The 21929-nt window shown below is 41.3% G+C and overlaps 1 protein-coding gene across 1 annotated transcript in view; it reads right to left on the bottom strand.

Moving 5' to 3' along the window:
* COL4A5 (collagen type IV alpha 5 chain) overlaps positions 1-21929 on the bottom strand; it is a 152861-nt gene that overhangs the window by 83488 nt on the left and 47444 nt on the right. Inside the window, exons 3-8 of the mRNA XM_081963970.1 lie at positions 14655-14744; positions 12382-12426; positions 11189-11233; positions 10397-10459; positions 6657-6710; positions 2659-2685 (exon numbers count right to left, since the gene is read on the bottom strand). Coding sequence (XP_081820096.1) covers positions 2659-2685; positions 6657-6710; positions 10397-10459; positions 11189-11233; positions 12382-12426; positions 14655-14744 — 324 coding nt within the window. The remainder of the gene's footprint in view (positions 1-2658; positions 2686-6656; positions 6711-10396; positions 10460-11188; positions 11234-12381; positions 12427-14654; positions 14745-21929) is intronic.

Here is a 21929-nt window from a genome sequence, read left to right on the forward strand (position 1 = left end):
GGTAAAAAATATGTCTTAGAATATTATAGCGATAGGAAGAGGGAAAAAAGAGTTAAAATAGAGATAGAAAACAGAGGGGAATAATAGTAATTATATATTAATATGTTAAGATATACAAAAGGACAGAAAGAAGGTTTAGAATTAAGGGTGATAGTAAAAGGCATGTATAAATAATATGAAATAATGGAAATGAAATGTAATATTTAGAAGTAATAAGATAATGTTTATGGGTACTGAAATGCACGATACCCAGATACCTAATCATTCATGCATTGATATGTATAAAGAATATAAAAAATAGAAATTTGACTGAGAAAAAAATAATTTCTGGGTTCTCCGACATTGGAGGCTTTTAAGAAGGGACTGAACAACCATTTGTCAAAAATGGTACCGTGTTTTCCCGTTTGACCCCTGAAATATGCGCTTGGCCTTATTTTCGGGGAGATCTTATTATCTTCGGGGAGGTCTTATTATTTTTGAGGTGCAGGAGGTTGAGCGTGGTCACCTCATGGCTGCTGCTGTGTTGCAATATTTTTGGGGAGGACTTATTTTCAGGGGAGGGCTTGTTTTAGCGCATGCGCTCAAAAGCCCAATTGGGCTTATTATCTAGGGAGGTCTTATTTTCGGTTCCCATAGACATTATTTTGCTGCATAGAGTACCGATTTATGTTCATGTGCAATTTGTGGCACCAAGGAAAGGTAGAGAGATTGGGGAGAGATGAGGAAACCGGGGTCCTTGTGCTTTATCTTTGAACAAAAATGACTTCATTCAGCTTGAAAATATTACCAGGATGCAATTATGTTTAATGAAATATACTTTCAGAAGTACATAGTTGTTGTTTTTCTTATAAAATAAAATCCAACTAACAGCCATAGAAGCATTTAATTGACTGGGTTGGTCTTTTGTCTCCTGTTCAGGAAACAGATTCAATGCAGATACCACATCAAAGCCAGATCAGAGCTTGGCAGGATGTCTGAACTGAAGAATGGAGAAGAATAAAAACACCTTAAAGTCGGGTTTACAAACCACCACTTATCTTAGCGAAGGTTCGACGTAATGTCTGAATATGCAAATTAAGGCATTAAACAATAACATAGACTATACTTTTAGACTGGGGCAATAGGAAGGAGTTGGAAACCCAACAAAGGGATAGAAAATGCATGAATATACATGTTCAGAAAATTAATGAGGGTACTGCAAGATGCAAACTTGCTACCCTGTTTCCCCAAAAATAAGACAGCATCTTATTTTCTTTTGACCTACGAAATAAGTGCTTGGCCTTATTACTTTTGAGGTGCAGGAGGCAGCGAGCGTGGTCACCTCATGGCTGTTGATGTGTTGCAGTATTTTCGGGGAGGGTTTATTTTGGGAGAGGGCCTATTTTAGCGCATGCGCTTAAAAGCCAGATTGGGGGAAACATTGACTATTTGAGGGAAACAGGGTAGCTACACACTACTTGTTAATGATGGAGCATTATCATTCCACTTGAACTTGGAGAACTGGCCTTGTTTGGCGAAAACTTTGTTAAGTGCGATGTCAGTTTTCTTAGTCACAGGAGGGCCAAAGAGCATGTGTGAGTGTCATTGAGCAAGTTGCAGCTTCTGTGGCTTCTCACATTTTGGTGAAACCCCAGCAAGATTTTGGTTTTACTTTATTTAGAATATGAGCCCCAAGATGCCTGAAAAGTGATGCAAACATTTGCAACCGAAGTAAGAAAGGCCCTTTGCCTCTTATAATAAAAAAAGCAGAAATATAAAATCCTGCAAGGAAAAATGGGCTGAGGATGGAAATTTTTTTAGAAAATAGAACAGAATGGAATGGAATGGAATAGATTAGATTAGAATAGAATAGAATAGAATAGAATAGAATAGAATAGAATAGAATAGAATAGAATAGAATAGAATTATTGGCCAAGTGTGGTAAGACACACAAGGAATTTGTCTTTGGTGAAGATGCTCTCCAGTGTACATAAAAAGACAAGATACATTCGTCAAGAATCATAAGGTACAATGCTTAATGATAGTCACAGGGTACAAATAAGCAGTCAGGAAACAATCAATATCAATATAAATCATAAGGATACAAGCAACAAAGTTACAGTCCTGCAGTTATAAGTAGGAGGAGATGGGTGATAGGAACGATGAGAAGACTAATAGGAATAGCAATGCAGCCTTAGTGAATAGTTTGACAGGGATGAGGGAATTATTTGTTTAGCAGAGTGATGGCATTTGGGGAGAAAACTGTCCTTGTGTCTAGTTATTGTGGTGTACAGTGCTCTATAGCGTCATTTTGAGAGTAGGAGTTGAAACACTTTATTTCTAGGATGTGACGGCTCTGTAGATATTTTCACAGCCCTCTTTTTTGACTCATGCAGTGTACAGGTCCTCAATGGAAGGTAGGTTGGCAGTAATTGTTTTCTCTGCAGTTCTTAGTTTCTATTTCAGCACAATATTGGGAAAATCTGAGAAGCCCATATGCATCCCTTCTAGCATCCGTGCCAAAGCTGGCTTGTCAGGTTGTTGGTTTTTTTACAAATTTATTTACAACTGATAGTATCTCTTAGGAAAGAAACCTAGAAAAATCTATGACATCTACTAATAATTAGAGGAAGGAACATGCTCAAAGGGCTGTTTATACACTGTGGAGAGCAAACTTACTTTCATTCCTGGAAAACCAGGTGGGCCCTGTAGAAAAAGGAGAGATAAAGAATTAAAAATAGGCTGTGGATTCTGTAGACTACATTCTGGTCTGGACTGAGAGATCTGGCCTTTGGTCTCCCTCGGCTTCTGTGTTTGATTAAAAGAAAAGGATAGAAAATTATACTGGCTCAGACTATCTTTTCTAAATTCAGTGAAAAGAGTGAAATGACTAAGGAATGGAGCAACATATAGGCAATTAAAGCTCAAATCAGTGTTTCTCAACTTCAGCAAATTTAAGATGTGTTGCCCCAAGGATGGTTTTATTTTAAAGGCAACTTGTCAAGAGTTTGTTGCATACATGCAAATCCAGAAAGCACACACAGATAACTGATGCAGCAGGATTCATTAACTTCTTTATATACATAAGAATAGATGAATAAATGTACAATACCAACAGGTGGTTCTTCCAAGTAAACGCAAGGCAGGAGAGTTATAGGCCAATGCAAGCAGTTAGTTTCATTTCAGCAGACAAGCCCAGACAGACGGCTAGTTTACTTCTCACAACAGCAGACTGCTTAAGTTTCTGTTTCAATTCTCTGCACAGACTCAGATCTGTTTAAGCTTAGGCTGACCTTGTTGCTATGCCTATTCATTGGCTGACCTTGTTCCCATGTCCCCATTGGCTGATCTCTTCCAGTCCATGAATATTCAAACTCTGACACAACTGGAGTTTTTGATTTTTCTTTAAGATGTTTCACTTCATCCAAGACACTTCTTCATTTCTAACTAACTTAGTACTGAAGAAGCTTCTTGGATGAGAAGGGAAAAGTCTTAAAAGAAATCAGAAAATCCAGTTGTCTTTAAAATAAAAAGCACCTTTGGGACAACCATGACCTGGATGGATGAGAACATCCACAGACACTTTAAGATATGTGGACTTCAACTCCCAGAATTCCCCAATCAGCATTTGGGAGCTGAAGTTCACTCATCCTGAAGTAGCTGAAATTGAAAAACAATGGTTTAAATGAACATTGAGGAATATGCTATTTTAAATATATATTTAGAGCTTAAAATTAGGGATCTTACTCTTCAGCCTACCAAATTTCTTTTTTTTAATAATTTCTTTTTATTTTTTATTTTCAAAACAAACACAACACATAAAATCTTTCTTCTTTACATACTGTAGAAAGTGTATCAGTTGGTTACAAAAGGCTTTCGTGCATCTCTTCCACAGTCATCAAACATAATTCATATTAACTCAAGTATTTTAACTCAGATATTTATACACGTTACCATCATCATACCATTTTCATTTGACTATAATTGTTTAAACATCCTTCATCATAAAATACACAAAGATTTAATACATAACTACGTACTGGCATTTCATTTGCTATTTCAAAAATCCTCCAATAACACTGAATCCTTATATCCTATTCTAGCTAAACATCCATAATATTTAGTAACAAAATTTTCTAATCCTCCTTTCCAAATCACTGCTTACAATTTACATCCAGTTTCCTTATGTTGTACCCATACATATATATACGTTATCATTATCCCTCCTTTATTTGACTATATCCTGTATCATAACATTTTCCCCCTAATAATCAAGACTTAACTGAATCTTAGTTCTTTTTTATTAACCTTTATATATAATCCAAAAGGATTTCTAATCTTCCTTTCATGGGTACCATTCAATATTCATATCCAATTATTACTTATCATAACACTACACATTGTATACATTATTATCATTATCAATTATTTATTGAACTATATCTATTGTCACTAAATTTAACTAAGTTTAACTAGTTTTAAATTATACTCTTCCATCTATCAACCTGTATCTTTCCAGTAGCAAAACAGTCTCATGTCTTCTGCCATCTGTGGTGTCAGTCCTCTAATCATCTCCTTAATCAAATTTGTATGGACTCCTCTTAGCAACTCCTTGCTTATAAAATCTCTCATGTAATTTCGATGCCCTTCTTCTGTTTCCTTAATTAGCTTATCTTTGATTGTCAGTAGTGTTATCAATGATGTTGCTAATAAAATTTCTCTCTTTAAATCCATAAATTCTTTTGTTTCTTCTTCTTCTGTGTCTTGCCATCTGGGGCAGAGTTCCCCTCCATTTAATTCCTCTTTCAGTATTCCACTCTTTCCATTTCCAGAAACCAACTCGTAAATTAATTAGGGCAACTCTTGGAACCTTCACACAATCACCATAAATATCAGCAAATTTAATTTCTTTATGGTCATTTTCCTCTTCGGTTTTTAGGATTCTAACCTCTACTTTTTCCACTTGATAAACATCTCCAACTTCTTCATCATATTTTACTGTTAGATGCTCTAAGTCTTCCAACTTCTTCTCTGTCCTCTCAAATGTGTTAGATAATTTCTGAATTTCTAAGAATATCTTTTGCAGACTTAAAGTTTCTTTCTGCTGTTGAAATTGTGCCATTATTTCCAGCTAACAAACACTGCTGCTCTAGCTTGGAAGGTTTTTACAAGATTAAGCATAGATTCACAATAAAGTTTCATTTTCACTTTTCTCTGTTGAAGATATATTTCAAAGGGACATCTGTATGCTTTTCTTCTTATCACTCTCTATAAACAAGCAGTGAGACCTTGGAGTGCCAAACCAGGATAATCAGTAAGAAAAGTAAAAGTGTTTAGTTTCCAATACACAAACCTCCAGCCTCCTAGTAGCAGTGTTATTGTTGCGATTTTCTTTGTTTCTTTTTGCATCTTTTTTGTATTTCAAGTTTTAAAATGTCTGATTCTTGAATAAGTTAGAAAAACACCCACAGTAATGAAAGAGGAGAATTTTAGTCCATAGGTTACAAAGAATAATAAAAGAAAAAAATAGAAGAAGAAAACTTAATCCATTCATTTTAAAAGGTTGCATAAATTCCATCCATGAACATAGCATTTAAAAAGTAAGATAACCCACTGTCCAAAACCATTCCAAACTTAATTCCGCACTTATTTCTTCTCCAATTTAAATTAATTTTAAGGTTTTTATAGCCAGTCTCTTTTAAAATGGTAAAAATTCCTCACCAGCTGGAAACACTTTCTCTTTCTGTATCCTTCCATTTTGGAGCCACCCCCAACTTCATCAGCTTTGGCTGGATTTTTTGTCGCCAGCTTGAAGAACTTCTCTTGCATCGATCAGGGACTTTGCGATGTCCCTGAGATCAGCAAGACGTGTTCTTCCTGTTCACCATCTCTGCGGGACGGTTTAGGTCCAATTGGACCACCCAGCAGCAAAAGTATTGGCTGCGGTCTCGGAGCATCGAGACCGCACGTCCGTATCATCGCAACGTTGGATCCTCCTCCCCAGCCCTACCAAATTTCTTGTATCTTTCAAACATCTGCAGAGACACCAATAATTAATAGAAAACTTTCCCCAAAGACATCACTCTAGCATCTCCTCGGTTGGCCCATGCCCTCAAGTAAATATTTTGTCTTCTTTTTTAGATTGAACCAGTTGATTGGGTTTTTTTTAAAAAATCTGTCTCTTTAATCATCTCTGCTGCCTTTTTAATGTTTGGGTTAATGTATTCTAAATCTTGGAACAGTTAACTTAGCAAGAAGTCTTATCATTTTCAAGAGGGATTCCTCCTAGCTGAAGGTGGAAATGGAATTCAGATTTTTTTTAAATATCCTCAATCTCAGGGCCAGAAAACCTGTGACTCATTAGATGTTGCCGAATTACAATTTCCAGTATTCTTAGGTATGGCTTATAGCCCAGACATCTGTGATTAGCAGCATTTATAGCAGTGTGTCCGCCTTAGCACCTTGAAGATCTGTGGACTTCAGCTCCCAGAATTCTCCAACCGGTGCATGTATCACCAGAATTAATATTCTACTATTCTCCATTTGGCCCCTAAGCAGTTTCACAAGTTTGAACTTGAAGAACGTAGCATAAAATACAGTAAACAGATTAGGGCTTCAAAAACTATTCAGAACCAAGTATACAGTAAGAGTGACAAGAAGATATTTCTTTTACTTACGGGAGGTCCAGCCAAACCTGGGAAACCTGCACTGCCTGGAAAACCACGTTCTCCCTAGAAAAGACAGAAGGAAAATTTTCATTGAAGGCCTTCAATGGCCCAATTTGGACATTTGCAAAATAGTGAATGAATGTCACAATTTAAAAGCAAAATGGTTCCCTACATACGGATGGATGGAAGACTATGCTCTATATTTATTACTAGTTGATAACTCGGCATTGCCCTTGTATTTATTTATAGGGGGGAAATGTCCAGACCAAACGTAATCTCTAATGTTGGATTTTCCCCCTTACCAGAGGGAGCCCCCTTGTGGAGTAATGTGAAGCCGTTACCATGGCAACTCCACTGCGCTGTACAGTAGAAGCCATTTTACGGCAGTACAGTAGAAGTCATTTTAAGACACAACAGGCTGTATCTTAACAGAACACACACACACCAAGAGGTATTAGGGGTGTCTTACCCCACAATATTTTTCTCCAGAGAGTACGTCATCTGTGTACCAAGTTTGGATGAAATTGCTTGATGTGTTCCAGAATTATGCTGGAACATACACACCAGGGATGGGTTCCTGTACCAGTTGGTACCAGTTTGCTGCATGCACGCTTTGTGCAGTTGCTCGCTAAAAATTGTTCTGCGCATACACAGAAACATGCCAGCAATGGCAGAAGAGACCAGGGAACCGGTTTGGGGGTATTGCCAGCCTTGGTCGATGAAAAGGTAGAGTTGGCAGCTTTGCTTACAAAATGCATCTCATAAACATGCCAAGAGATCTCCAGTGGCATTAGCATTGGAACAGAGAGAGGTAGGGTTTTTTTTACTCAATACTGAGCTCTGGGAGTTGGCAACCTGCAATCATATGAGACTTTCCCCAATTTTATCTTCCCTTCCCCCCCCCTCTCTCTCCCTCTCACTTTTTTTCTTGTAGCTCCTGCTGTTCCTAAAACCACTTGAGGAAGAAACTGGGTTGGTTTGCTCAGAAATGGGATACCGTATTTTTTGGAGTATAAAACGCACCTTTCCCCACCCCTAAAAGTGGGTGAAAATTTAGGTGTGACTTATAGACCGAATATGGGCGATTTTGGCCTCCCAAAATCTTCGCACCTCACGTTTTTGTCCTCCCAGGCCCCCAGAAGCACTCTGCACTGCTCCGCACAGTCCGTTTTTGGGCTCCCAAGCTCTCTGCGCATCACATGTTCACCCTCCCCGGCCCCCAGAAGCACTCTGCAGACCAAAAACGGGCTTGTCTTTTGGAAAAATTGGGTTGTGCAGAGCGCTTCTGGACCAGCTGATTTTCGGCCTTCTGGAAGGCCAGGGAGGCCGTTTTCGCCTTCCCCAGGCATTAGGATAGCCTCCGGAGCCTGGAGAGTGTGAAAAATGGCCCAACGGCCCAACCGAAAGTTTGGGAATGAACTTCATGCACGTGCCAGAGTGGAGGGCTGCTGTGGCAGCAAATATGGCTACGTGTGCCACCTGTGGCACGTGTGCCACAGGTTTGCCATCACGGGGCTATAACTATGTCCTGCATTCAGGAGCACTTTTTTAAAAAGTAACTGAATCTAAAGCATTGGCTATCCTTATCATACCTCAAAGCACTTGAGATAAATGACCAATTTTGCAATTCAGTGTTCAACTTTCTCATGTACCCATGGATTATTTTCACTTTCCAGCTGTATTTGGACAGCAAAATCAAGGATGGAGAACATTCCTTCAGTCGCTACTCCTATGATTAGCCTCATCGGAAGATTTGAGCTGAAATGTCAAGCTGACATCTGCTCCCCTTATTTATTCAATGCTGTTAGATCATCTCGGCAATTGCTAAATGAAAAGAAGAGTCAAGGTATAGCCTTGGAATTTAACTCCAAGGAAACAGAGCCAGAATCATCGGTTCACCCCACTTTTCCCAGTTTTTTTTCCCAGAAGGGAGTTGAAAACCAAAGTAATCCTCATTGCAGACTAATCTGGAGGGAATCAAACTATTCTCCAAGGCACCTGAGGGTAGAACAAGAAGCAATGGGTGGAAACTAATCAAGGAGAGAAGCAACTTAGAACTGAGGAGAAATTTCCTGACAGTTAGAACAATTAATCAGTGGAACAGAAATTGCCTCCAGAAGTTGTGAATGCCCCAAAACTGGAAGTCTTTAAGAAGATGTTGGATAGCCATCTGTCTGAAATGGTATAGGGTTTCCTGCCTAGGCAGGGGGTTGGACTAAAAGACCTCCAAGGTCCCTTCCAACTCTGCTATTGTATTGTATTGTATTGTATTGTATTGTATTGTATTGTATTGTATTGTATTGTATTGTATTGTATTATATCTCTTCATTTGTACATTTATTCCATTGTTAGCTTGGAAATTCTTACAATTCTCAGGTACTTAACCACTGAATTTCAGCAGTGCCTCTTTGGAGATTGAAAGACCCTAAAAAGAGAGGTTGGTTGATCGCACTTGACCTGTGACTGCAAGTTGCCAATCACTCCATTGAGTGCCTGTTCTAGGCAGAATTTCTTGTCTCCTCTAAAGCCTTCGCTTTGCAAACAAAAAGAGTTTAGAGTTGGATCCATTGCAGTAGTGCAATCTCTGTCATTGTTGTTTTTAGTTGCAAAGTCAGGTCCAACCCATTGCGACCTCATGGACAACGTTCCTCCAGGCCTTCCTGTCCTCTACCATCCTCTGGAGTCCATTTAATCTCACTTCGATGACTCCATCCAGCCACCTCATTCTCTGCTGTCCCCTTCTTCTTTTGCCCTCCATCTTTCCCAGCATTAGGCTCTTCTACAGGGAATCCTTCCTTCTCATTAGGTGGCCAAAAGATTTGAGTTTCATTTTCAGGATCTGGTCTTCTAAAGAGCAGTCAGGGTTGATCTCCTCTAGGACTGACCAGTTAGCCTGTAATTAGCAGCGTATTTCAGACACTGGTTGGTCACTCTGCCTATTCCGCACGACTTAAAGGAATGCTGCCCTCGATGTGATCAGATCAGCCCCGTTAATTGGACAGCTGCATCTGGGAAGTTTTCTTGAGGGCAAGGTAAGTTGTCCACTGCCTTCTTCTCAACCTAACCCTGGCATTTCCTGGTGGTCTCCCAGCCCTGCTTAAATCCAACCCTTGTTCCCAAATCAGGTCTGCTGCTCCAACTTATCCTGTTTGTGTAAATTGAGACTTCCTGGCTGAAAATATCCTTATGGCTTTATTTTACAAATCAGCCAGTCCCAGCAGCCCATTCATTTGGGGCAACTATTGTTAGCATATGTGCAAAATCCCAAATATGCACATTAATCCTCTTTTACTATGACCATAGAGCTGTGATGGTGAACCTATGGCACAGGTGGCATGCAGAGCCCTCTCTGCGGGCGCCATGCATGTGTGTGTGCCTCCCACCGGCCAGCTAATTTTCGGGTCTCTGCTGTGCATGTGGGAGATGTGCATGCATGCACGGGGGCAGGGGGGAGTGTGGGGAGGCGCGGTGTGCCCCCCGTGCCCCATGTTTGGTCCCAGGAGGATTCAGGGAGGCCTGCTAAACCCTAAATGGGGTGCAGGGGGGTCCGTGTGCATGCGCAGGGAGGCAGGGGCGCACAGGAGATGCTGCATGTGCATTGCATTATGGGAGTGGGCCTGCACGCATGCAATGTCATAAGCATGCACGTGAACGCTTTTGGCACGCGAGGAGAAAAAGGTCAGCCGTCATAGAGTCATTGTCCCACATTAGTTAGGAAAGTTGTAGGCTTCCAAAGGAGCCAATCCCACCTTCGTTCCATTGCATCCTGGGATACCTTGGAGTCCGGGAGGCCCATCCTGGCCTGGTAGTCCCTGCATATGGACAGAAAAACATCAGATGTTGATTGGATTATGATGATGGTTAGTTGCCTGTTTTTCTTTTTTTTGTTGTTGTTTTTTTAACTTTTTTATTTTTTTCATTTTCGTAACGTATAACCACATGTGTCCTATTACATAGCCAACATCGTATTGTATTATTAAATGTTCGCATCCATTCATCTTACCATCAACTCCCAAAAACGATTATTGGCTCTTCTGCTCTCCATACACCATATCCATCACTTTCTTCTCCATCTCTCCTCCTCCTCCTCCCTACCTCCTTTCTTCCCTCTGTCATCCTTCAGTTCTCTACTTTCCCTTCCTCTCTCCTTCTCCTCTCTCCCCTTTCCACTCCTCCTTTCTCTCCTCCTCTTCCCCCCTTGCCCTTTCTCCTATCCCTCTCTTCTTCCCTTGCCTCTCTCCTCTGCTTCACACTCTTCATCTCATTTACTTGGTGTATTTCAGCCTCCGAGCGAGCTCCATTTTATGTGGATGGTATTCATAGTTCCTTTTCAGTGTACATATTTAATTTTAATATATATCTTCCTCCTCCTTTTTTTAAAGAAATTATATATATATATATATATATATAAAAACAAAAGGAGATTTCTTCCAACAACCGAACTGCTTAGGAAGTTAACAATCGGTTCTCCCAAATAGGTGCAAACTGGCTGCTTGTTTTATAGTCATTCAGCCACTATGATTATAATTCAATTTACTTACAGGAAGCCCTGGTGTTCCCGGAAAACCTGGTAAGCCTGGAGGCCCCTAAGATGAAAAAAAAAAAGCACAGATCGAGTTAGATACTATCCAACATTTAGAGGAAAACAGCATTTTATCTTAAAGAAAGGCTCCAGAGCAGAGATTCTTTTTCTGGTCTGAGAGCAGATGAGAATATTTCTGGTTCAGGGTTGAACTTCTTATCCTTAGTGCTCTCTGAGCTTGGTGATTTTCTTGCAGATGTTTCATTACCCAACTAGGTAACATCATCAGGGCTAGAAAGCAGTGGGGTTTCTGAAGGAGGAGGAACAGGAGGAGGACGACTGTGGGATCCTTGGTGCTCTCTAAACTTGCAGTCATTTTCTTGCAGACATTTCAATACCCAACTAGGGAACATCACCATTGCTAGAAGAGAGCGAGGTTTGCTTATAAGTCTTTACTATGTATGTATCTACAGTATAAACCCGCCATCCTGGGCCCAACGTTTGGGAAGCCGGGCTCTGCCTGTCACAAGCCAGGACAAAGGGTGAGTGATGGAGGAGTGACACCTCCTTAAAAAACCTTGGTCCAGCTGGCCCGGCTGGGAGCACCTCGTAAGGGCCCCTTTCCAGGGTTACAGGAGAAGACGGTCCAGGGTTTTGAAGGCGGAAGAGGGCTCTACGCCCCAACGGCAGATAAAGCGGCAGAGCCATCTTCTAGGAGAAGGGAAACTCTGATTACAAACCTCCACTGCCTTGTGGCTACATCCACTACTGGAAAAGGCTTCGGGAGTCAACCTCCAGGCAAAATCCAGAGCCGGAATCCCGGAAGCAGTTTGTGACTGTGTACAACCACGTTCTGGTAACTCCTGAGACGCAGCTGGAACCAACCATATCAGCTCTGCGATTCCATTGGACTATTTCAGCGATGTGGAGAGGGGGGAATCTGCTGCTTGGGTAACAGTCTATCCTCCATATTAATCTACCCAGGCCTCGTGCTCTGGAGAGGACACTCCAGCTTTGATCTCTTTCCAGAGCATGATTCCATAGTCTTTTGAGACTGAAGGATGCCAATGTACAGTGTGTGTGTGTGTGTGTGTGTGTGTGTATCTATGCATGCATGTAATAAGTTTGAATGTCGCTATCAAAAACAACCCTTGGTGACTCATTTCTACTTTCTGCTTTATACCAGAATTTTTTTTTTTTTAAATCACTTACTCGGATGCCTTTGGGTCCTGTAGGCCCTGGAAATCCACTATCACCCTGCAAGAAGGAGAAGACAAAGCATGACCAAAGACCATCAATGGCACGAACAGATCCCTTGATACAAAAGCAGACCTCCATGCAACATCTTCAACAAAGAAGGGCTTGCTCTGCCTACCCCTCACCTGAACATGAGAACATAAGCAGTGCTCTGCTGTGACAGATGTCTGGCACACAAAGTCCAGCAGTATGTTTTCACAGTGGCAACCCAACTACCCAAGGAAGCCCACTAGTCTTCTGGATATGGGTGGATGTGCCTTCAGGTTAGCTTTTGACTCATTGCAACTGACTGGACAGATCCCTGCATGTTTCTTGATGAGATTTCAGACAGACTATGGCTTCACCTTGCTGAGGGCTGAGGGATGAAAGGAAGGGACTGTCTCATGGCCACCAAGTTGGCTTCATGCCTATGGGTGAGACTAAAACTCACATCTCCCTGTTTCTAGACTGGCACCTTAACCACCACATCAAACTTGATTCTCATTGTGTTCAAGACAAACTTGATTCCTGGTGATGGTCTGCATGAGTTTCTGCAGATTTCTTGGCAAGGTTTTTCACAAGTGATTGGCTTCTTTTTCCTTCCTGGTCTGAAAGAGAGGAAGTGGTCCACCTTGTTAGTTTTTGAGCCTAAGATGGGACTAGAACTCCCAGATTTTAGTCCAGCACCTTCCCCAGTAGACCAGACTGACGTTTGGTCTGAAAGAGAACTGGCTCAAGGTAACCTAGTTGGCTTTGCGCCTAAAGTGAGACTATTATTAAATAAATAAATAAATAGTAGGGATTATTCTTTATGCTATTTATGTTGTTTGCATTTTTTGTCATGGATTGCACCAGTAAGGTGCAAACCAATTTTGCAACCCATCACCCTCCAGGAGTGCTCATTTCAAAAGACATAAGCCCCAGAGCTCACTGTAACAACATTGCCAAAAAGGCATTCAGAGTTGTCAACCTTATTTTATGTAGCTTTCTCTCTGGTAACGCTGTGCTACTAACTAGGGCATACAAAACCTTTGCCAGACCTATCCTTGGATACGGCTCACCTGCCTGGAACCCACACTGCATTCCGGACATTAAAACATCAGAGAGAGTCCAGAGGTATTTTACAGGAAGAGTACTCAACTCCTCTGCTCATAATAAAATTCCATATACCTCCAGGCTTGAAATATTAGGCCAGGATAACCTTGAACTATGCTGTCTACATTCTGACCTGAACTTAGTGCACAAGATAAAGTCATAAAGTCTGCCATAAAGTCCTACCAGTTAATGACTACTTTTACTCCAACCGCAATAGCACAAGGGCTCTCAATAGATGCAAACTAAATGTAATCCATTCAAATCTTGATTGCAGGAAAAATGATTTTAGTAAGAGTAGTAAATGTGTGGAACACCCTACCTGATCCTGTTGTTAGTTCCTCTAACTCCCATACCTTTTACCTTAAGCCGTCTACCGTGGATCTTACGCGTTTCTTAAGAGGTCCCTAAGGGGCTGTGCATATAAGCACACCAGCGTGCCTACCGTCCCTGTCCTACTGTCCCCATTGATATGTACTCTTTTTATTTGTTTATGGCTATGTTTTGCTTATTTTTATCCATTTATTTGTGCCATTTTTCATGCTTTTTTCCTACTTGTTTCCTTGTACTTGTTGACAAATAATAAATAAATAAATATTGTTCTATATATGATGTACAATGACAATAAAGGCTATACTATACTATACTATTCTATACTATACTATACTATACTATGCTACTATACTATACTATACTACTATACTATACTATACTATAATATACTATACTATACTATACTATACTATACTATACTATACTATACTATACTATACTATACTACTTACTCTTACTCTACTAGAATGCACGCTCTCCCAGTTTCTAGCCTGGTGTCTGAATCACTAGATCAGGTTGTCTCTTGCTTTGTCCATGAAGTCATTCTTGATTCCTAGTGACAATGAGAATAAATCTCTGCCATTTTCTTGGCCAGGTTTTTCAGAAGCGGTTTGCCCTTGTCTCCTTTCTAGGGCTGAGAGAGAATGACTGGCCCAACCAAGCCATCCCAATTGGCTTTGTGCCTAAAATGAGACTCAGTCTGCCAGTTTCTCGCCTGCTGTTTGAACTCCTCTCCTCTGTAATAAACATCTGTAAATAGCTCATCCAAGATGGCGCCACCCTGACAAATGTAGCATCCAAAATGTCTCTTTCCAATCACTCACCTTCTCGCCACGAGATCCGGCTGGTCCTTCTGGGCCGGGGAAGCCAGGCAGACCGGATTGGCCTTGCAAACCTGGGAAACCTCGATCGCCCTGGGCCCAAGAAAAGAAGAGCAATGGATGAGCTTGCTCCCTGCACAGCATGGAATAGTGGGATGACAGTTTTTTATTAGCTTATATAATATAAAATATGGGTGGGTGGATAGATAGATGATAGATGGATAGATAGATAGATAGATAGATAGATAGATAGATAGATAGATGATAGATAGATTGGTGGATGGGTGGATGGGTGGATGGATGGATAGATGATAGATGATATAGATGGATGGATGGATAGATAGGTAGATGGGTGGGTGCTGAGTGGGTAGATAGATAGATAGATAGATGGATGGATGGATAGATAGATAATGATAGATAATAGAAGATATTAGAAGATAGATGATAGATAGATAGATGATAGATAGATAGATAGATAGATAGATAGATAGATAGATAGATAGATAGATAGATGCATGGGTGGGCAGGTGGACAGACAGATGATAGATAGATGATAGATAATAGATAGATAGATAGATAGATAGATAGATAGATGATAGATAGATAGATAGATATGATAGAATTCTTTATTGACCAAGTATGATTGGACACACAAGGAATTTTTGACTCCAGTGCATAAGCTCTCAGTGTACATACAAACAACAAGTGATCTTGGTCTGATTAAGTGCCATCAAGAGGGTGTCAACTCTTAATGAGATGGACACATTTCTCCAGGTTGACCTGGCTCAGCCTGGTGTTTTAGGGCTCTCAATGGCACACTCATTGCTGCTGCAATCAAGTCCATCCGTCCAAGTCCAACTCTTTCAGGGGAGGCAATGTCCTTACAAAGTCCAGAAGGTTCTGCTTTTCCACTAAATAGTTATGCCAAGACAGCTGAAGCTGGGGGTGGGCTGGCAGGCTTTCCAGAAGTTAATCTCCCCAAACCAGAAACAGATTGTGTCTTTTGGAGGCAGCCTACCCCCAAACTGATGTGTTTCATCCTGAAATGTTTGGTTTTGTACTATCCTAATGGACTGGCTTGGTTTCCTTCTTTAGCTTTGTTTGCATGAGACTTGCGGTCACCAAGTACATTGGAATCCATCCTGGCTGTCCATTCTTCCCGTTTCTGAAAAGGCCCCTGGGATGTCCTTTTGGCAGGTTAAATGAAAACATGTGAAGCCCTGAAGATGGACTGTGAAAAATAGGACATTCTCTCACTCTTTCCCTTCCTCCCTCCCTCCCTCCCTCTCTCTTACACCCACATATACGTGCCTTGGTAATCTAACCACTGAAAAATAACTTATTTCTACTTAGAAGACTATCTATGAAAGTTTTATTCACTGGAAGGAATTTTGAGAGTAAGTTCTCTTTCATTAGCCTGATTGAGAACTGCTGGGGGGGGGGGGGGACAGCAATGCAATGTTTGTTATGTTCTATTTGCATCACACACTGAACAATGTGGATAGGAGCACAGTTGTTGATGGATGAAAGGGCCTCTTTTCACTGAAGCACACCAAAGCAAGATCAAAACCTATTTCCATGAACTGTGCCATCTGAAAGAGGGGGGGAAAGTCCAAGAAATAGAGAAGTCCTGTCAATTTCTCAAACTATGAATTAGTATCTACAAGAATCTCTATCTATTGGTTTGGGCAGTCTTGTCTTTGGAGTAGAGCATAGGCTGAGAACATTGCGTGGATTCATACACATCAATGCTAGGAAGACAAGTTTTTTCTCTCTCCCTTTGTTCAGAGAAAGAGAACATGACTGTTATAATTATTAACATATGGTGTTGTTACATTGGCCAGGAGATCAAAATGCTATTGCAGAGTGGTTGTTTGGCTTGCCAAGGTACCAGCTGTTATCGGATGCACTTGCGCACTTCCCAAGGTGCGCCACAGGAGGGCTGGCTTCACACCAGAGAAAAAAACGAGGGGCTTTTCCTGCAGCGTTACCCAAGGCCCCCTCCCTTCCTAGAGCTGCCTCGCAAGTAGGTGCCACAATTGTGAAGGTTCAGAGCTATCAGGAATCTGACTGCCTGCAAAGAGCACCAGCTCATCTCTCCACCAAAGTGGTACCTATCTATCTACTTGCACAGAGCATGCTTTTGAAGAGTTAGGGGAACAAAAGCTGAGGCCAGCGACAGGAGCTCACCCTGTCACACACTGAAAGGGTTTGAACCACCGGAGCTGAAATCATTTCTGGTGTTATTAAGCCACTGAGCCACTACTTTCTATGATATGACTGGGATGTCCCCCAAGGAGAGAGGACTCGAAACGTGAATTCACTTTTTCTAGTGTTTTGGACATGGATAGTGAAGCAGGTGGCAGCTAGATGGCAAGGCCCAGAGCCTTGGCTAATCTTAAAAAATTAAAGAGGCTGGGCCTTGAAAGTTAGACAAATGGTCACAAGGGAATGGTGAGCTTGTAGACTAGACTGGAGAGTCAATAAAGCATTGCAGAAAAAGCATTTCATTTCTGTAGTGTTGCCAAGGAAACCAGATGGACAATTCTGAGAAATCACCAGTCAAGTTTAGTTTAAGGGAGTTTGTAGCTGCCAGAAAGCAGAGGTGCCAAGCTAACCTTGTTTGGAAGCTACGCAGGGTCAGATCTGGTTAATATCTGGATGGAGACTATATATATCCAGGTATTTTTGTAAACTCAACAGAATCCGACTACACTTCGAAGAGATTTTTACTTCTGTAAAACAAGTGCCTTAAGAATTTGGGAGGAGTTAATTCACCTCTTTTATTGTGTTCCTGTTTAAGAAAAATCTGAAATCATGGCAGCATTAGAATAGCAATGGGCCACTGAATTTCAGCTCTGCAATTTAGGTTGAGGGCCAGGTGTGGCTCATTGGCTGGATCCCTCTGAGCTAACCCAAATCAAATGCAACCCATTTCTGACCAAGTATAATAGTCAGTGTGGAGGAAAAAAATTACGTATTCATTATTGGCAACTAGGCAGCGAGCCTAGTTTGAATTTGAACGTTTCAAATTCAAGATATTTTAGGCCTGAAGCAGGGGGTTTTTTTCTGACCTTAAGGGGAAACATTAGGGTGCCATTCAGATTGTACTAGAGATGTTCTTCTCAGTTTTGCTCACATTGTTCCAGCAGCTCAGGGAGTTTGATCAGAGTCCAAGATGGGGTTTCAAGGTTGCAGCGTTTACAATCAAAACATTTTGCACACCGTGAGTGTGCACTAGCTCAAGTATCAAAATGAAATGTGTATTGTGGAGGATGCAACATGGGAAAAAGTTCAGCTTACTGTTGGAAACAGTTTCTGACAGGGAAGTTGGGAACCTGAGCAATCCATATATATGTATGTATTTGTGTTACAACCCCTGGTATGCCCAAATATGGGAGGGAACTCACTACTCCCCCTTTCTGTCTATTGGCTCACTGCAGAAGACCATCCAGGCAGAAAACCATATTTTTAATGTTGCCTTTTTATATTTGTGTTGTATTTGTGCTGATAAATAAATAAAGGGAGACTAGTATAGATCTATTTCAAGCTATTTAGCTCTCATCAGCTAGCCATAACAAAACAAGGATGTCTTGTGTTACTTGCATTGCAATGAAACTTGCAAGGAGGGAATTTCAGAAAGTAAAATTGAAGTCTACGACTTACCATATTTTTCGGAGTATAAGACACACTTCCCCCCCCAAAGAGCTTAAAATTTGGGTGAGTAATACACCAAATGTAGCCCCGCCCACCCACCAGCCCCCACCCTTTGGCCTCTGCCTCCCAGAAATTTGCCTCCTTGCAGCAAACAGCCTGTTTCAGTTTCGCCTTCAGCACAGCCTGATTAGCACAAGCATATGATGGTCAGGCCTCCTGACGATCAGCTGTTTCAGGCTGCAGGGATTGCCATAGCCTATTGCTGCCTCCACGTGCCCAATTTTGGGGCTCCAGATCCCATTTTTGGCCCCTGTGCACCTCGTTTTCGGCCTCCGCATGTCCCCTTTTTCACCCATTCTGATCCCCCCTCCTGGGCAGAAAATGTGGTGGGCAATAGGCAATGGCAATCCCTGCAACCTGAAATAGATGATTGTCAGGAGGCTGATCCAACCGACAATCAGCTGCTTGTGCTAATCAGGCTGTACTGAAACTGGAATGGGCTGTTCGCTGCAAGGGGGCAAATTGCTGGGAGGCAGAGGCAGATTTTTTTTCTTGTTTTCCTCCCCAAAAGCTAGGTGCATCTTATACTTAAGAGCATCTTATACTCTGAAAAATACAGTAAATTTACTACTTAGTTTTAACCCCTAATGTCAGCTTCTATTGACCCCAATAATGACAGGTCAAGATTCAGAAAATTCTGAAACATGGAACTGAAAGAAGTATATGTGCAAGGGGAACCTTTACCTTTATAATTCTCAATATTCTGCTTCTAAGCGACCGACACCTTAAAAGGAAGACCCCAACTACCCCTGCTATTTTCACAGAAGGTTCAAACAAGTCCAACCTAAAAGCTTGGATGAGACTGGTTTTTTTTGTTTTTTTTTTGAAGGACAAGGAATTCAAGCACATAAATTCCCTTGATTTTGGAAACCGTTGCAAGTTTCAACAGCACAGATCATTCTCAAGGAGAAATTATAACTCTGGCCTCTTTCCAGAGAATCTGAATCATGGGCTATAATGGGATACTTATGGCACATCAAGCACCAATTTTAAAAACAAGAAGTTTTTTTTTCCCCTTCTCTGAAGGGAAAAAAAAATAATTAGGTCAAAGGGATCAGAATTTGGGTCAAAATGAAGAAGGCAGAGCATTTGAAGACAATGCTTTGAAATAGACTTAAGGTAAAGGTAAAGGTTCCCCTCGCACATATGTGCTAGTCGTTCCCGACTCTAGGGGGCAGTGCTCATCTCTGTTTCAAAGCCAAAGAGCCAGCACTGTCCAAAGACGTCTCTGTGGTCATGTGGCCGGCATGACTAAACACCGAAGGAGCACGGAACGCTGTTACCTTCCCACCAAAGGTGGTTCCTATTTTTCTACTTGCATTTTTACATGCTTACAAACAGCCCAGGTTGGCAGAAGTTGGGACAAGTAACAGGAGCTCACTCCATTATATGGCACCAGGGATTCGAACTGCTGACCTTTCTGATCGACAAGCTCAGCGTCTTAGCCACTGAGCCATAATTGGCATATCATTAAGATATAAACCCAGGCAGTCTTTGACTTGCAACCATTTTATTTAGTGACCATCTGAAGTGACTTATAGCCGGTCTCTGTCCTTACAACCATCACAGCATCCCATGCAGTGGTGGGTTTCAAAATTTTTTAGAACCTCTTCTGTAGGTGTGGCCTGCTTTGTGGGAGTGGCTTGCCAGCCATGTGACTGAGTGGGAGTGGCTTGCCAGTCATGTGACTGGGTGGGTGTGGCCAACTTGTAAAATGTGGTGAAACTCACTTAACAACGCTCTTGCTTAGCAATCAAAATGTTGGCTCAGAAACTCTGGCTTTTGAGGCACACAAGTCTTAAAGCTGTCAAGTTACAAGACCCTTGCACCCCCTAACCCTTTAGAAAAAGAACCCCAGGGGTGTTCAAACTTGACAGCTTTAAAACTTGTGGACTTCAACTCCCAGAATTCCTCCTCTCGTTCTTCATCTTGATGATGTGCGGACAGGCGGGGGGAGGGAGCTGGAACCTGTTCTAAATGGCACTGTAGATTTGTGGAACCTCTTCTATAGAAGAGGTTAGAACTGGCAGGAACCCACCCCTGATCCCATGGTCATGTGATCAGAATTTGGGTGCTTGGCAATTAGCATGTATTGATGGACTCTGCAGATCATCAAGAATGCACCAGGGATGATGGGAGCAGTGAAAGGTTCACACATTGCTTTAAGCATAAATGTGATCTATGAACCCAACATTGTGGCACTAAACACAGCTCCTGCCTCACCGCTATGTATAAAGATAGAATTAAAGGGTAGGGGCTGTGTGAAGCCTTCCTTTGGAGATGTAAAGGACTTTGCACTGAACTGATTTTTGATAATTAAGTCAGAAATGAATATGCCCTCCCAATCAATTTTAAAAACAAATAATATAGAGGATAGAGGACAATTGGATCAGAACTCATCTGCATATGATCAATTCGGCACAAGAAACCATGGGTTGCCCTCTGACACCACTGGATGACATTGCCAGGTCTCGCTGCTTTAGCAGAGTAAGGAAGCTACTCAGAGATGATTCACAGCCTGGTCAGTGTCTCTTCGCACTTCTACCATTGGGCAGAAGACATCAAAGTATAACCAGCCGAACAAATAGGTTTAAAAATAGTTTCTATCCTTGGGCTGTCAGACTATTAAACACAATCACAATCACTCCACACACACACACAGAAACATATGACTAGTCTTTCTTTCTTTCTTTCTTTCTTTCTTTCTTTCTTTCTTTCTTTCTTTCTTTCTTTCTTCTTTCTTTCTTTTTTTCTTTCCCCCTAATTAGTTGCATAGGGATTATTCTTTATACTATTTATGTTGTATTTTTTGTCATGGATTGCACCAGTGAGGCTAAAACAAATTTTGTTGTATGGATGATGTAAAATAACAATAAAGGCTATACTACACCATATTTAGATAAAATGTGGCTTATTGCAATGTGCAAATAGAACACCTTTTGGCAGTTCATTCCAGTTATGCGCCCCTGTTTTAGTCACTTCTGAGATACCCACTGATAATGCGTAACCTTATCTGCTTTCTCCAAATTTCTCAGCCCAAAATGGTGTCCTAACATCTTATAACGTCCCTTATTCGTATCAGAAAACTTGGGACTGTTGGCAACGCAACCTCATTTCACCTTCCTTCCTTGCCAAAGAAAGGGCTTGGCACAGGTACAAACCTTCAACAAGCACCTTTGCCAAGTTATGACCTCATTCCGTGGAGCAACTGGCGAGAAAAAAGGTGCCCCTCCTAGGTAGCTTGGCCTGAAAACAAGCTTCAAAAAACAGTTAGGCTGATGCTAAAACTGTAACAGCACCTCAAATTATAGAAGAAACTTAAACTCTTCAAGTCAGCTTGGAATTTCAGATCCAAACAGCTAATTGTTGGAGGACTTTTAATGAATATTCACTTTAAAAGCTGATTTCTCCAATTCAGTGATGGGGCTCACACGCCATGTTACTGTATTTTTTGGAGTATAAGACACACTTTTTTCCCTCAAAAAAGAGGCTGAAAATCTGGGTGCGTCTTATATACTGAATACAGCATTTTTTGCCTCCCAAAAAACCCGCTCCCTTCAC

Source organism: Natrix helvetica (genome assembly GCF_964273705.1).
Source record: "Natrix helvetica genome assembly, chromosome: 11".
NCBI classification, from domain to species: Eukaryota; Metazoa; Chordata; class Lepidosauria; order Squamata; family Natricidae; genus Natrix; species Natrix helvetica.